Source organism: Cyanistes caeruleus, chromosome 11 (genome assembly GCF_971803275.1).
Source record: "Cyanistes caeruleus chromosome 11, bCyaCae1.hap1.1, whole genome shotgun sequence".
NCBI classification, from domain to species: Eukaryota; Metazoa; Chordata; class Aves; order Passeriformes; family Paridae; genus Cyanistes; species Cyanistes caeruleus.
Window position 1 is genome coordinate 21,134,170 of NC_141711.1, and position 14,164 is coordinate 21,148,333.

General features: G+C 50.6%; 1 protein-coding gene across 8 annotated transcripts; it reads right to left on the reverse strand.

Annotated features, from left to right (window-relative positions):
- Window positions 1-1,443: 1,443 nt before the first annotated feature.
- On the reverse strand, window positions 1,444-12,236 carry LOC111943933 (uncharacterized). 8 transcript variants are annotated; one of them, XM_086846503.1, is made up of 16 exons: window positions 11,973-12,236; window positions 11,604-11,877; window positions 11,185-11,276; window positions 10,998-11,099; window positions 10,594-10,718; window positions 10,355-10,517; window positions 10,162-10,268; window positions 9,832-9,945; window positions 9,567-9,685; window positions 8,326-9,414; window positions 7,722-8,007; window positions 6,705-6,831; window positions 6,186-6,256; window positions 5,894-5,981; window positions 5,101-5,183; window positions 1,444-1,694 (listed from the first exon to the last, which is right to left on the reverse strand). In XM_086846503.1, exons 2-10 carry the CDS (start codon window positions 11,644-11,646, stop codon window positions 8,372-8,374), a joined length of 1,908 nt encoding a protein of 635 aa, XP_086702629.1. In that variant the 5' UTR covers window positions 11,647-11,877; window positions 11,973-12,236; the 3' UTR covers window positions 1,444-1,694; window positions 5,101-5,183; window positions 5,894-5,981; window positions 6,186-6,256; window positions 6,705-6,831; window positions 7,722-8,007; window positions 8,326-8,371. The 8 variants fall into 8 exon arrangements, with proteins under 8 accessions (XP_086702629.1, XP_086702632.1, XP_086702630.1 ...); XM_086846506.1 differs by having other exon boundaries at window positions 7,540-8,007; XM_086846504.1 differs by having other exon boundaries at window positions 7,722-8,004; window positions 11,973-12,169.
- Between the last annotated feature and the right edge of the window lie 1,928 nt (window positions 12,237-14,164).

Consider the following 14,164-nt stretch of genomic DNA (forward strand, 5'->3'; position numbering starts at 1 on the left):
AAGACAGCCTTGCAGGTGCTGTGTGTCTGTTCCTTGTTTTCTTGCAAGACAAGGTTGAGGGGTGGTGAACTCCACTAAGAAATGATGGTAATGTGTTAGTTTACTAACCAATAAGAGTTTTCCTTTCTGTACTTTTCACGTATCGGTCTATAAAGAAGACCTGAGATAATGAACTGAGAGAAATTTTCCAGTTCGACTCCACAAGAGAGTATGTGTCGTTCTTCTCGTGGTTCCCAATAGAGCGACAAATAAGGGACAGACCCAGGGGGGATATTCAACTATCTCCCTTTGAATTGATGTTTGGAAATCCTTATCCTTGTAATTCTCCGCCTGGGGCAGGGCTAAAGATAAGTGATGTATATTAAAAACAGTTTGTGGCCCAGATACTGACTCTTGTGAAATCTCTTCAACAGGAAACTCAGCTGGCACAGACCTTGCCTTTGGACTTTGCTGTTCACAACATCCAGACAGGAGACCGGGTCCTAGTTAAGGAGTGGAAAGAAGCACCACTGGTGGTTAAGTGGCTTGGACCTTTCCAAGTGTTGCTGTCCACAGAAACAGCCGTCAAGAGAGCTGAACACAGGTGGACCCATCGCACTTGGGTCAAGATCTCTGAAGCCTCGGAGATTTGGACATCTCAGCTGGAGGAGAAGGATGGGAAGCTGTGACTGACACTCCACAGGAGTGGACCAGAGCAGGAGCCAGTGCGCCGACATCGGGGGGAGCCCCGAGTGCCTCCCCACAGACTGCCTGCTGAAATAGTTTGTGTGGGCATCCCTTCTCTCCAACCTCCAGTCATTAGAGGCCAATCCTGGCTGTCATGGCTTTCTTTATGTTAAGCTGTTTCTGTGCCTTCCCTCACCACAGGTGGTGCAGGAGACAACATGAAAGTGAAAATTAGGTGGGGAAATTAGATGACACCATTAGAATGTTTCTCTTAATAATCTTACCTTTATTCTGTCAGGCTGGGGCCAAAATTGGGAAAATAATTTTTTAACCTTAGGAGAAGAAGTAGCAGAAACCTTTAACCTTAGCAATTGCTGGGTCTGCAGAGGCCCAGGGGAATCTGAAAACAGGCCATAGGTGGCCAGCCCAGTCAAACCTTAATAGTGAGTTAGCACCCTGGATGAAGTCCATAATAGAAACAAGATTTTGGGATGAAGAAAGAAATCCATGACAGCTTCATTCTTCGGAAAGAGGCATTTATTGTCTAAATAGAACAGGAAGCATATACAAGAGAATGGGACATTTTTCCGTGGTTACCTCATGAACTATAGATTAAACAAATGCTTTTTTGTGCTGCAGCAACTCTAACCTTTTTACCATGTGTCTTAGTTTAGGGCAAATTAGGGAGGAAAACTCTAAATGGGGATTTCTTCAGGGAAATGCCCCCTCCCCACCCCTGGTCCAGGAAAGAGGGAAAAAAAAAGAAAAAAAAAATTCTTTGGAGAGAAGTGGAAAAGGCTGTTTATTTTACAGAAATTGAATAATACTAAATAATAAAACCTCTCGCTGTTCGATGGGATGGCAAGTCTAGGAACAAAAGTCTTTTTCATGTGGTGTAGCTCGGCTCGCTCAGGTTCTTATCAGTCCTTTCGGCGCTGGAAAGTGCCAAGGCCCAGGCCCCGGTGGGCCACAGGCATGAGCTCCCGGGGTTTGGCTGGGTGTTCAGTCTAGAGCAGGCTTGCACAGATCTAAGAGGGAAAAAAAAAGGAAAAAAACAAAGGTCCAGGAAACTCCTCTACCTCAGCTGGCTAAAACTAACTAAAAACCAGAGAGAAGCTCTGTCCCGCTGTCTGTCCGTGCTGCAGACACCACAGTCCAGGAGCGGGATGTGTGGGAGTGATGTTTTTCTTTAACACACTGCACGCTTTTTCTTCTCTTTCCCTTGCTCTCAAAGCCAGTCTTAAAGGTGCAGAACTTAATATATAACATAAACCAGATGATTGGGGATACCAGTATCATAAAGTTACCCCAGGACAACATGCATCATCCCTTGCTTAGTAGAAATAATTCAACGTGTGATCAAAGAGATGCAAGTATTAGCCATGCCTACTGATCCAGAGATGGCTGCAAAAGGACAGAAATTGATGTCACTGCAAATAATTGCAAAATCAAAAAAGACCCAGGAACAAGAAATTAAGTCAATGATAACTAAAGTTTGGAAAGACAATTATTAAAAAAATAAAAGGAGAGGGATTGAGAGGAATAACAGATTTGTCTTTACAAATAAGCTGTGGGTCTGCTGGTAGGTAAAACTAGCACTGAGAGATAAAAGAATCAATGGGAAAGATTCCACTGATTGATGAATGGAAAAAAGATATTTGCCTTTACAAACAAATTGTAGGTTTGCTGATAAATGAAATTGGATATTGAAAGATGAAAGAGACAATGGGGAAACACCATAAATTCCTAAGAATTAAAAATGAAGAGGCAGGGTTATACATTAGAGGGGAATCTTAGGTATCAGGGGATTTACCAAAATATGGATATGATCTAGTATCAATATCCAACTGGATGGACAAAAACTCTCTAATTGTTTTAATTAGAAAGGATATGTTTAATTAGCGCTGGACTGGTGCTGGGTCATCCCTAATGTGCACGCAGCCCTGAGTACAAATGGTAATTGGCTTTGATTTACAAAATTATTGAATACAAATACATATTCATAACTCAGTTACCACCCACTCTCCATTTCTCATGTTAATGAGGAAAAAGGAAATTAAGCACGCCTGGTTTGTTCTTTGAAATAAGTCGGTGGTCTTTTTATGAGTAGTGGTCCTGGAAGGGAGGAAGGAATGCATCTTGACCTTCCTACCTTTCAGGGTAAGATGACAAATGGGCCAGATGGGCGTCTGTCTGCGCTCTTAGTTTCTTGTTTTAGTGAGCCTTTCTGATTTACTCTTGTCTTTATCAGGTTTTCTGTTTTCTTTCTTAAGCCCAACTGAGTCAGCGTCTCCATCTTCTACCCTTGGTAAGGCCTCCCCATTTGCCCTTGGTGTCTCGGTTTTAGAAGACTGGTGTCTGCTAGGGAGGGCAGGAGCCTCCCTTGGAATAAAAAAATGTAGACCCCCTCCCTCCAAATTATTATAATTCTGAAATCAAGGGGCCTCTCAGGCAGAGATCTGGGGATAGGAATAACAGTTCTTTACTAGTATTTATAACAAGGCAAACAAACAACAATAACTACAGCATTAGCAAGAAAACAGAACCAGGGACCCCGTGGCAGCTTTCTTGGCCGAGACGGGAAGGGATGGAGGAGAGGCTTTGCTTCACAAACCCCCTCGGGCGGGCAGTCCCAGTGCTCCTGCAGGGCTCTGAGGAACAGTCAGCTGGAACAGCAGGGATGAGCAGAGATCCCGGAGCAGTGGCTGAGGTGTAAGGAGACACCATCGCAAGATGACACATCCTGGTCATCCCCCGATGTGTTATCCATCCCCCAACGTGTCTCAATGCATCCCAATGTTCCACCAGGCACAAGGAAAAGCCTACCAAGTGTAACTGACATTAAAAAGGGCCACCTTCATAATTTTGCAAGTATGTTAAACTCTTTACCAAGCAGTCAGTTATTCCTTTGTGCAGCTCTAACAATGTAATGCTGGGATTTGATACAGTTGCCCCTCAAATACCCCAGGTAAAGAGAGCTGAGTGCTTTGATTCCAGGGAAACCATGAGTAAGTATTAAGAGAAGTATGCTGCTATGTAGCAGTTCCGTAGTTAGTCGAGCATTCTTCCTTTCTGCCATGGAGGGAGAGGACTTGCACGTGGAGGACACCATGGTGTTCCTGCACAGGGACTCACCACTGACCAGAATCATGTGCGACAGGGAGCAGGAGAGCCCTGATGGCAGGGAGCCAGGTGAGGGCAAAGCAGCCCTCCCACAGCCTGGCCCAGGGGCTGTCAGGGTGGCCAGCGTGGGGCCCAGAGCAGAGGCCGGGGCAGGCAGGAGCTGCTCAGCCAGGCCAGGGCTGGGAGCCTCCTTCCTCCCCAAGTGGGGCCCAGCTGGGCCAGGGGGCAGCTGTTGGGAGCCCCGTGCCCGCAATGGCCGCTGCTCTCCAAGGCCTCCAGCCCTGCCCATCAGCCAGGCACGCAGGCAGGGACAGAGCAGCCCTTGGGGCCGATGCTGCGGGCTGAGAGCCCCACAGAGCTGTTCATGCCCGCTGCCATTGGCTCTCTCCCCTGCAGCATGCGTGTTGTGTCGTCCTGTAAAAGCCGACCCCTGCGTTTCCCCAGGCCCTGGCAAGTGCCCCTGTGCTGCTCCTGCATTGCCCAGGGCACCCACAGGTGTTGCTCGTGCCTGACAGCGACCAGAACCAGCGTGGAGTGTGACAGCTCTGTTGCTCTGGGCACGGCTGTCAGGCCAAGCCCCATTTCGGGCTTGGCAGAGCCCGTAGGCTCCTGGAGGGCTGGGGGCAATGCTGCGGCCCAGCCTGGCCCAGGCCTGGGAGGCCTTTGACATTGCTGATTGCCCTCACAGCCTCCAGGGCTGAGCCGGAGCTCAATGGCCCCAGCCTGACCGGACAGTCTGGACTGGAGCCTTCCCGTGGCTCCCCGGAACCCGAGAGCATCAGCGCCAGCTCAGAAACACTGCCTAAGCGGGTTTGCCAGTATTGTTTCTTGTTAGATCCTTGGAAGGATTTAAAAGGTAAAGTTGTTTGGCAACTTCTTCAAGGAACAAATAGGACAGGATTCTTTTCAAGAAAGGGTTTATTAGTTTGGGTTCAGTTTCCGTTTGGAATTCTTATGCTTCCTTAGACGATCCAGAAATTAATGAAAACCTAACATATTCCTAGGAGAAGTTTTTGAATCCACTACTTGCAGAAGTCTCTAAATTCACTGTTTCTCTTAAATACTTCCCTTACATCTAGTTAGCTAGCTGCTCCTGTAACATACAGAGATGCAGTGGTTTACCTGGCTGGACATCACATCATCATGTTACACACACCAGTATACTAACAACCTTTTGTTCCCTGACAGTTACAAAGCTTCAGGCTCTTCTGGAGGTCCTGAATTAATTTTGCATGCACATCCATAGCCGTGTTCCCTCCCCATGCCCAGCATTCAGCCACAGTTACCAGGGAACAGATGCTCCATACTCACCTCAAACAATAATCTACATCTGTCTTCCCAACCCACTTTTTCTTCACTGAGCTCTACAGATCTACAAAATAACTCTGGGCCCTCTGCACAAAACAAAACACAACACCAATCAATAGGGTTCAACCCTTCTGATTCTGCTGCTGCTCCCAACAATCATGAATGAACAACACAACAGTCAAGTCAGAAGCTCTATTCTTCACGTCCCTCCTATTCTCTTGCCCCCCACCACATGTCGGCTTCAGCAGAAATGTTCCCTACTGCAGCCTGGTGTACTAAGAAAAATGAAAGGCAGCAGCTGTCTCCCTGAACCTGCTGAAATCTAAATTGCAGTGAAACAGCAGCTCTTGCATTAAATGCTCAGCAGCAGGATCCCACAGCTGCCCCCAGAAGTGCTGCCTGCCAAGGGCTGAGATCTCCATTCTAACACACCCTGTAAATCAGACAGGCTGGAAGATTGCAGGGCAGTAACTGTATGAACACAGCCATACATTTCATCAGCGTTATCTAACAAATCTCAAGAAACAAACGTCATTTAAGCCTGACTTGAGACTATATTCTACAAAATAGAACAAGCAATTGTTTTGGCGCCCTGTGTAATTTTTGGGGGCTGTGTATGTTTTCTTTTGTTGTTGTTGTCTTTGTTTTTAAATCGAAAATTCACTGGCTTCAGAAGAGAAAGCCCCAGATTCATTAGGATGAAGAACCGCACGCACATATGTCACTGACAAGAGCACTCGGCATTCCTCAGATTAACACCAGAAAGACAGGAAAAAGTTAAAGGTGATAGACCTACCTGAAAGGATCCTAAATGTCTCAGTAACCTGTCTAGTGACTATATTTTTCCTAAGCTCTAAAAGTTCCTATAGCTATGAGGCAATTATCTGAAAGAAAGGAAAGACAGAAAGCTGCTCAGCCTTTATTTTTTACCAGGACTCTCTCATGGGATCTACCACAACTTTGACTACAAGAAAGCATGGCAAATTTTGACTACAGAGCATTCATAACATTTTTTCCTCCTTACTCAAGTCCAGTAAGGGTTTAAAAGGGAAAAATATACAAAAGGGGCTGAAGAAGTTGTGTCGTACCTCTTAGGCGTTCATCATCTTTAGAGAAGAAGAAAACTCCAGCATTTTCTGTGCATGGTAGAGAAAAAACCCTAGACAAGTACAAAGGGGTTTTAGCATCCTAAAAGGTCCTATCAAATCCCATGAGCATGAGTTAGAGCTGTAGTGCCTCAGAGAAATGGTATACATGGAAGAGCTCTGCTCCATAGTATGCAAATAAAGCCTTCTATTAAAAAACCCCACTTTTTACAAGAAAACTGACTGTGTCTTTGCCTTTTGGCAAAACTCTGTTTGGGCTTGGCCAAACCAAAACAACCCAATCAATTTCTTGTGCTCATCTTCTCTCTCTTCACATTCAACTTCACATCCAAGGGGCTGCTGGGACTCTGGACTCCACACAGCACCAATGGTTTTTCAAGATGACTTTCCTTGCTCAGAGGTGTGCAGTGTCAGTTTCCCATTTCCTCAGTGCTGCCATTCATATTCCCACAGCATCCAACTACTACAGCCAAGTAGACAACAAATACAAATGGAACTTGCCTTTCTTGGTGCTTTTCAATTTCTGACATCTCAGGCTCATCAGCACCCTCAGAAGTGAGGTCTTGGAAATGTGAATCCTCTTGCCACCTGACTTTTTCCAGTTTTATCGTCCCAAGTATGTGAGGCTCTGCAAAACCAGCACCAAAAGAGAAAGCAAGCCAAAACCAGATTATTTCTCTGCTTGCCAGGAAAAATTCCTTCTTTCAAGTGAAATATGTACACTGGAGAAGACAGATTTAGGAAGGACAGAATCTTCTCCTCCCTGATTTTCTGAGCTGTAGCTCTGCTCCAGGATCTTCCACTTTGTTCAAGGCATCTCCTATGTATTCTTCAACATTTATCATTGCATCCAGAAGACAGTGAATAGCTTCTGAATTCAGCACAAGTGTGGGGGGCTTGTTGCTTTGTGTTGTTTGTTAATATTTTGGATAACTTGGCACGGCTTCCTTTCATTCCTATCTGACTGTGACTTGATTAAATATTCCTTCATCTTCATTTCATAAGGCCTTATTTTATCTGAGCTTAGGACACCCCAATGATCCTTCAGTGTCATTCAGTTTCACTTTTCTGAAGGTCCAGGAATAGAATTCGGTAACTAATGAATGGTCATGGAGCTTGGGGTCAACTCCAGGATTTTGCTCCTCCCTCTACCTTAACACCCATTTTCCTTAAAATCCTGTTGTGTTCCATGTAACTTGGTATGACTGCTGTGTCACCTTTGTCCCTATTTGAGAACTTTAGGGCATGACAACAAGCTTTTTCACCACTCTGCAAAAATCCCAATGCCTTCTCAAGGCGTGCCTCTCAAAATTCCTGAGATGCAAGCAGGTGTTACCTCTCATTAATCTCCCACAACCTTGGCAAGTAGCAATGAAGATCAAAATGCTTCAGCATAAGTACTGATTTCTGCTGCTGATCATCCTCTGGATTATGACCTTCTTTACACCATCTTGCTCTACAGTGCCTGCCAGAAGCCGTTCCTTAGAAATGGCTCCGTTAGGAGGGTTCTGCTGTTACCTTCTTTGATGCCCAACTCCTCTGTGTCTCCAAAGAAGGAAAACTTGAACGCACTCGACTCCTGAGTTCTGTCTTTTTCAGGCAAAGGTCTCGGAAATTCGTCTGGGGCAGAGTCCTGCGCATCCTCTTTGTCCCAGGCTATTTCCACGGTCTTTTCTGGTTTGATCTTTGAAGGTCCAATCAAGTCTTTAAAATCAGCAGCAGTGTCACAATCGATTTCTCCAGACATTTGAGGCAGTGTCTCACTCTCTACTTTCTTCTTCTGCTTCACTGAAGGAAGGCTCTACTGAAATGAGATGGTTTAAGGATAGCAACTCAGCACACGGCCTTTTCAAAGACAGCTTCCCTAAGAGCCACCTTGCTTTGCATGTCTCCCTAAACGTATCCAAGCCATTAAGGATTGGTTCACTTTCAAGGGTAAGAAGTGGGGAAATATCTGTCTAAAGGCAGCAATGAGTGTCCTTTTTAATTAGCTATGTCCTTAAGTGGCTTTTCCTTAACAATACACGATAACAGAAATCAAGAATCATAGAAATGCCAAGAGCTAATTCGGGTTTTCCCACAGACCTGCAAATCTCAAGGTCCCTGTACTGACCCTTCTCACCTTCACTTACAGCAGCAAACGGAAGGACTAGAAAGAAAAGATGACACTACGTGCTGCTGATAGAGGTCCGAGTTGAGGCCCGACGTGGCTGGCGGGAGCGGTTGCTCCAGCGCGACGTCCCCGATGGTGTCCCCCTGCGCCTGGGCGTCTCAGCACTTGCTGCTGTCCTCCTGCTCCTGTCCTGGTGACTCCTGGATTGGACAGGTTGATTTGAGGCTCGACGTTGCAGGCGGGAGCGGCTGCGTCTGGGGGACGTCCCTGAGGATGTCTCCCTTCGCCTGGGCCTCTCAGCACTTGCTGCTGTCCTCCTGCTCCTGTCCTGGAGACTGCTGGACCGGACAGGTTGGTTCAAGACTTGACGTGGTAGGCGGGAGTGGCTGCGTCTGGGGGCTGCCTGCGATGGTGTCTCCCTTCGCCTGGGCCTCTCTGCCCTCGATGTTGTGCTGCTGCTCCTGTCTCGGCGACTCCTCGACCGGGCAGGTGGACTCTGGGCCTGAGCTTCCCGGCGGGATCGGCTGAGTCTGGGGGCTGCCCGCGATGGTGTCTGCCTTCGCCTGGGCCTCTCTGCCCTTGATGTTGTCCTGCTGCTCTGGTCACAGTGACTCCTTGACCAGACAGGTGGACTTAAGGCCCGAGCTTGACAGCAGAAGCAGCTGCATCTGGGGGAAGCCTGTGATGGTGTCTCCCTGCGCCTGGGACTCTCAGCCCTTGGTCTTGTCCCGCTGCTCCTGTCACGGCGACTCCGTGACCGGACGGGTCTATCTGTGGCCCGACTCTGCTGGCGAGAGCGGCTTTGCCTGTGGTCAGGCCCAGCACATCTGGAATGGACCCTGTCCTCAGGGTCCATGGAGCTGCTGTGTCTTGGCCTTGATGTGCTTGGGCTGCCGCTGTCTGCCAAGGATGAGGCTGCACGCCGGGGGCTGCTGTGGCTGCTGGCCTCCGGAGATGGAGAACGGGGAGCCAGACCCGATGACACTGGGGTGTTGGAGGTGGGGCTGATGGCCTCAGATTCTGAGAGGCCCTGAGAAGACTCCAGTCCTGACTGTCTGGTCAGGCTGGGGCCATTGAGCTCCGGCTCATCCCTGGAGCCTGTAAAAGCAAACAGGAATGTCAAACAGGCCTGGACCAAGCCATGCCCGACCAGAGCACTGCCCCCAGCCCTCCAGGAGCCCATGGGCTTTGCCGTGCCCAGCCTGGGCACTGGCCCCAGCCCAGGGACACCCGCCTGCTTTGCCTCATACCTGTGTCGAGACCAGCACAGCTCTCACACTCCCAGTGGGTTGTCCTCACTGTCAGGCCAGAGCAGCGCCTGTGGGTGCCCTCGGCAGCACAGGAGGAGCACAGGAGCAGCTCCCAGGGCCTGGGGAAGCAAACGGGTTGATGGCTCTGAAGACAAAGTGTCCCAGCACGGGATTGTGCAGCCGAGCTCCTCTGGCTCCTTCTGCTTTGAGCCCTTCCCGAGACACAGGTTCCCTGCAGAGCCCCGGGTGCAGCTTCCCAACTCACCCCTCTTCCTCTGCCTCCTCCCTGCCTCCTGGATAAAGGCATTCCCTGGCAGTGCACGTGTTGTGCCTCTCTCCTAGATCTGCAAAGGCGTCATTGTCCTCCCATGTTGGGTCTCTAATGGAGAAAGGAAAAGCTGATGTGTTTCTGCTGCCCTGACCCCATGGAGGTAAAAGGGTGTCCCTGCTCTTCCTCCAATGCTTTTCCAAGTCCCGTGAGAAGCGGAAGTCCAGACTCCCTGGATGGGGCAGGGTCTGGACTTCTGGGGCAGGGCCTGGCACAGCACGGCACTTGCACCCTCCTGTCTTGTGAGCCCCGCAGAAGGACACCAACCTGATGGGGGTTCGGATCCCCAGAAAGAACATTTCAACAAGGAAATCCTCATGATCTCTGCAGAGGGGGCAGCGAAAGGAAAAAAGACCAGCACACATGGCCTGTCCCTGCAGGGCAAACAGAAGCAGTGTGAGCCAGGCCCCGGTGCTGCTGAGCACCTGCTGTGTCCCAGGCCTGAGGGCATGGCTCCCACCTGGAGGCAGTCCCTGTGGAACCAGGCTCTTTTGCATGTTGGGCACACGATGGTGTTGAAGGTCTTTCTATCCTCCACTGGCTCCATGCAGATGGGGCATTCGGTGCCCGGCTCTGGAGTCACCTGCACGTCCTGCTCTGGACGGTGCTCAGGGCAGTAGGACCTGGGGGCAAAGGGATGGGCATAATGAGAAAGTCTTGGTCCTTCCCTGGGGGTGGCCAGGAGGGGAGAGGGGCTACCTGAATGGGGCAATGTACTGTGTCACACAGCCGCCCTCCTTGGCACAGGGCAGGTGGAACCATCTGTCGCAGCCTTCCCTGCAGCACATGATGGTGGCCCCGCTCTGGCCACAGACACAGCAGTGCTGGAATGAGCCAGGCAGCCCCATCAGCAGCAGCCTGGGGATCTCCCCACGCAGCCCCAGGGCTGCGGGCAGGGCGCAGGATGGGGCCGCTGCTGGCTCTCAGCCCTCAGAGCCAGCTGGTGAGGGAAGCTCCTGTGCCAGAGGCTCCACAGAGCTGCTGGGAGCCAGACTTTGTCCCACAGCCGGCTGCATGGCCGGCCTTTCTTGCTGGGGGTCTGGGATAAGCTCTGGCCAGCCTGTCCTGGCACAAATGTCCCTGCTCTTTTGCCAGGCTCTCACCTCCTGTGCCGCCCGCCTGACTGCAAGTTGGATTTCTTGAGGCAGAAAACCCAGGAGTCCAACATGTTTCTTGGCTTGCTGGAAAAGCAGTGTGGCAAAATACTGCAGAAAATGGGAAGAGCTGATGAGGACAGGGTGGCAGGGACTGCCCATTCCAATGCTGGGTGGAGTGCCCTGAGCCACTCACCAGGCAGAAGACGTGGGCACAGAGCCCGTGTTTCTCCCGTTTGTCGCCGCAGATGTCCGGGTCAGCCTCTACACGGCGACACAACACGCATTCTGCAGGGGACAGAGGCAATGGCAGCGGGCATGAGCAGCTCTGTGGGGCTCTCAGCCCGCAGCATCGACCCCAAGGGCTGCTCTGTCCCTGCCTGCGTGCCTGGCTGATGGGCAGGGCTGGAGGCCTTGGAGAGCAGCGGCCATTGCGGGCACGGGGCTCCCAACAGCTGCCCCCTGGCCCAGCTGGGCCCCACTTGGGGAGGAAGGAGGCTCCCAGCCCTGGCCTGGCTGAGCAGCTCCTGCCTGCCCCGGCCTCTGCTCTGGGCCCCACGCTGGCCACCCTGACAGCCCCTGGGCCAGGCTGTGGGAGGGCTGCTTTGCCCTCACCTGGCTCCCTGCCATCAGGGCCCTCCTGCTCCCTGTCGCACATGGCGGCTGTCAGCGCCGAATCCCTGTCCAGGAACGCCGCTGTCTCCGCCAGGTGCTGGTCCTGTCTCTCTGTGGGAGAGAGAAGAGTGATGGGAGTTTGGAGAACAGGCCCAGAGCTACGAGGGTGCTACTCCCTGGTAAGTCCTGCGTGAGCCCTGCTCCTGTCCGCCTTCTGCTCCCTTCGTCGCATTCAGGAACACCGCCGTCTCCTCTGGATGTTCCTGCGCTGATTCTGAGAAGGGAGAGGCAGGTGAGCCTGCAGCACAGGCCCAGAGCCCCGAGGTGTGGGGCCCCTCTGGTCCCTGGGCAGCTGCTTCCCTGCCTTACCTTCTCCTCCCGTTGCCAGGTCGCACTGACACACGGCCTGAGCCCAGCCTTCCCTTTTGGGGCTTTGGTCGCACGCGTCACAATGGCCACTCTGACATCAGCATCTTGCTCCCAAGGTTCAGGCAGCCATGGCCTCAGTTGCCCGGCAGCCACTTGAGGCCGCCCCCTTGGGAACCGAGGTTCTGAGATGGTTCCAAGCCTTTGGTCAGCACAGAACCAGGCCAGGGACACCTGCAGCAAGTGCAGGGTCCAATCCCAGGCCCCAGGGCAGTCATCGAGGGTGGCACTGTAGGCAGAAAGGTGCTGTTCAGGCACGGCTACGCCAGGGCTCCTGCCCCTGACAGTCAGTTGCCCAGAGAGCTTGTGCAGAGTCTCTTGCACTGCACAGATTCCAAACCTGCTCTTGGTGCACCGACGTTTTCCTCAAGACCTCTCTGCAGTAAACTGAGATGAACCTGATTTCATGCCCGTGCTGATCACCGTTGGGAACAGGAGATAAAGCTGGGGACCACTGCAGCTGCCTCCCAACCTCAATTCTTCTGTCATCTAACCATCTAATGAATTTGACATTTCATATTAAGTGGAAAAATTAGTATTAAGCTCCTTAGAAAGCTCATTCTTTACATTGACGCAATGGAAACCCAGGAAATTCAATGAAAGATTACCTTGTATCTGACTGGAGAGCATGCAACAGTACCCAACTCGGGAGTCAAATGTTTTTCCCACATTAAAGAACTTTGTCAGTTTGGTCCATGCTTTCCTTCTAGCAAATATTTTGAAAAAAGTCAAGACATGACACATAAAAACAGTTCTTGTAGAGTTTTTGCATTCACGTCTTTGCAAACACGCTCCTGCAAAGTCCAGATCATTGACTGCTAGAACAGTCAGCGGGATCCCAGGGAAAGAGGGCAGGGGATGACAAGCAGAGATACCCTGCACCTGCCTGATGCTGGGGCACCGGGAGTTCATCCACGTTCCTGTTTCCAGGGGAGAGCCCCCTTGGGTGGAAAACAATGCTTTCACTGAACTAGGAGGGAGGCACAGCAGGTGCAATGCCAGGGAATGTCTTTATCCAGGAGGCAGGGAGGAGGCAGAAGAAAAGGGGAGAGTTGGGAAGCTGCACCCGGGGCTCTGCAGGGAACCTGTGTCTCGGCAAGGCATTGAAGCAGAAGGAGCCAGAAGAGCTCAGCCATGCAATCCTGAGCTGTGGACACTTTGTCCTCAGCACCAGGAACCCGTTTGCTTCTCCAGGCCCTGCGAACTGCTCCGGTGCTGCTCCCGCAAGTTATGCATCGACACACAGCCACCGACTCTTTCTCAACCCTTTTCAGCACCACGCAGTAAAATGTTGTCTCTGCTGCACAATCTAATTACTAAAAGTCTAATTATTCAAAGTCCTGCAAAGAAGCAACTTACATTCAAAGCATACACACCAAAAACCCCAAACCCTGGTACAAATCTTGAATTGACACAAGAAACATGTTCCTATTCAGAAACACAGGCTAACACTTTTGGACAATATTTTTTCCTATTAGATCTTTGAATGGATTTCAAAAGTAACATTGTTTGGCAAGTTCTTCAAGGAACAAGCAGGAAACACGTGTGAACTCTAAAAGAAGATTTATTGGCTTGCTTTCACATCCCTTTTGGAATCCCTATGCTTCATCCAGCATGCCAGGAAATTGTGAACATCCAGCTTCATATTAGGAGAAGTTTCTGAATTTGCAGTTTGCCTCAAAGACTTTCTTTACACAGTTAAGGAACTGGTTCTGTAACTTATAGAGATTGAGTGGTTCCCCTGACTGGACATCACCACACGACCTTATACATTCCAATATGCAAAACAACTATTCTTGCCTAGCAATTACAAAGCGTCAAGCTCTTCTAGAGGCTTTGTCCTGAGCAACTTTGTTAGGTCCCTCTCTGCTCGGCTGTCGAGCCTGTCCAGGTCCCTCTGGAGGGGTGCATCAGCCCCTGCTCCCGCTTCTGTGCTATCAGCAAACGTGCTGAGGGAGCGCTCCGTCCCTTCTGCCAGGTCACTGGGGAATAAGGCAAACAAGGCTGGCCCCAGCACGGCCCCCTGAGGTCACAACCCCTCTGAGTTTGGAGCTCCACTGTCCACTTCTCCACCCCACTCTCCCTCAGCTGCCTCAGGAGCATGTGATGGGAGGCAGGGACAAAGCCTCGCTGAA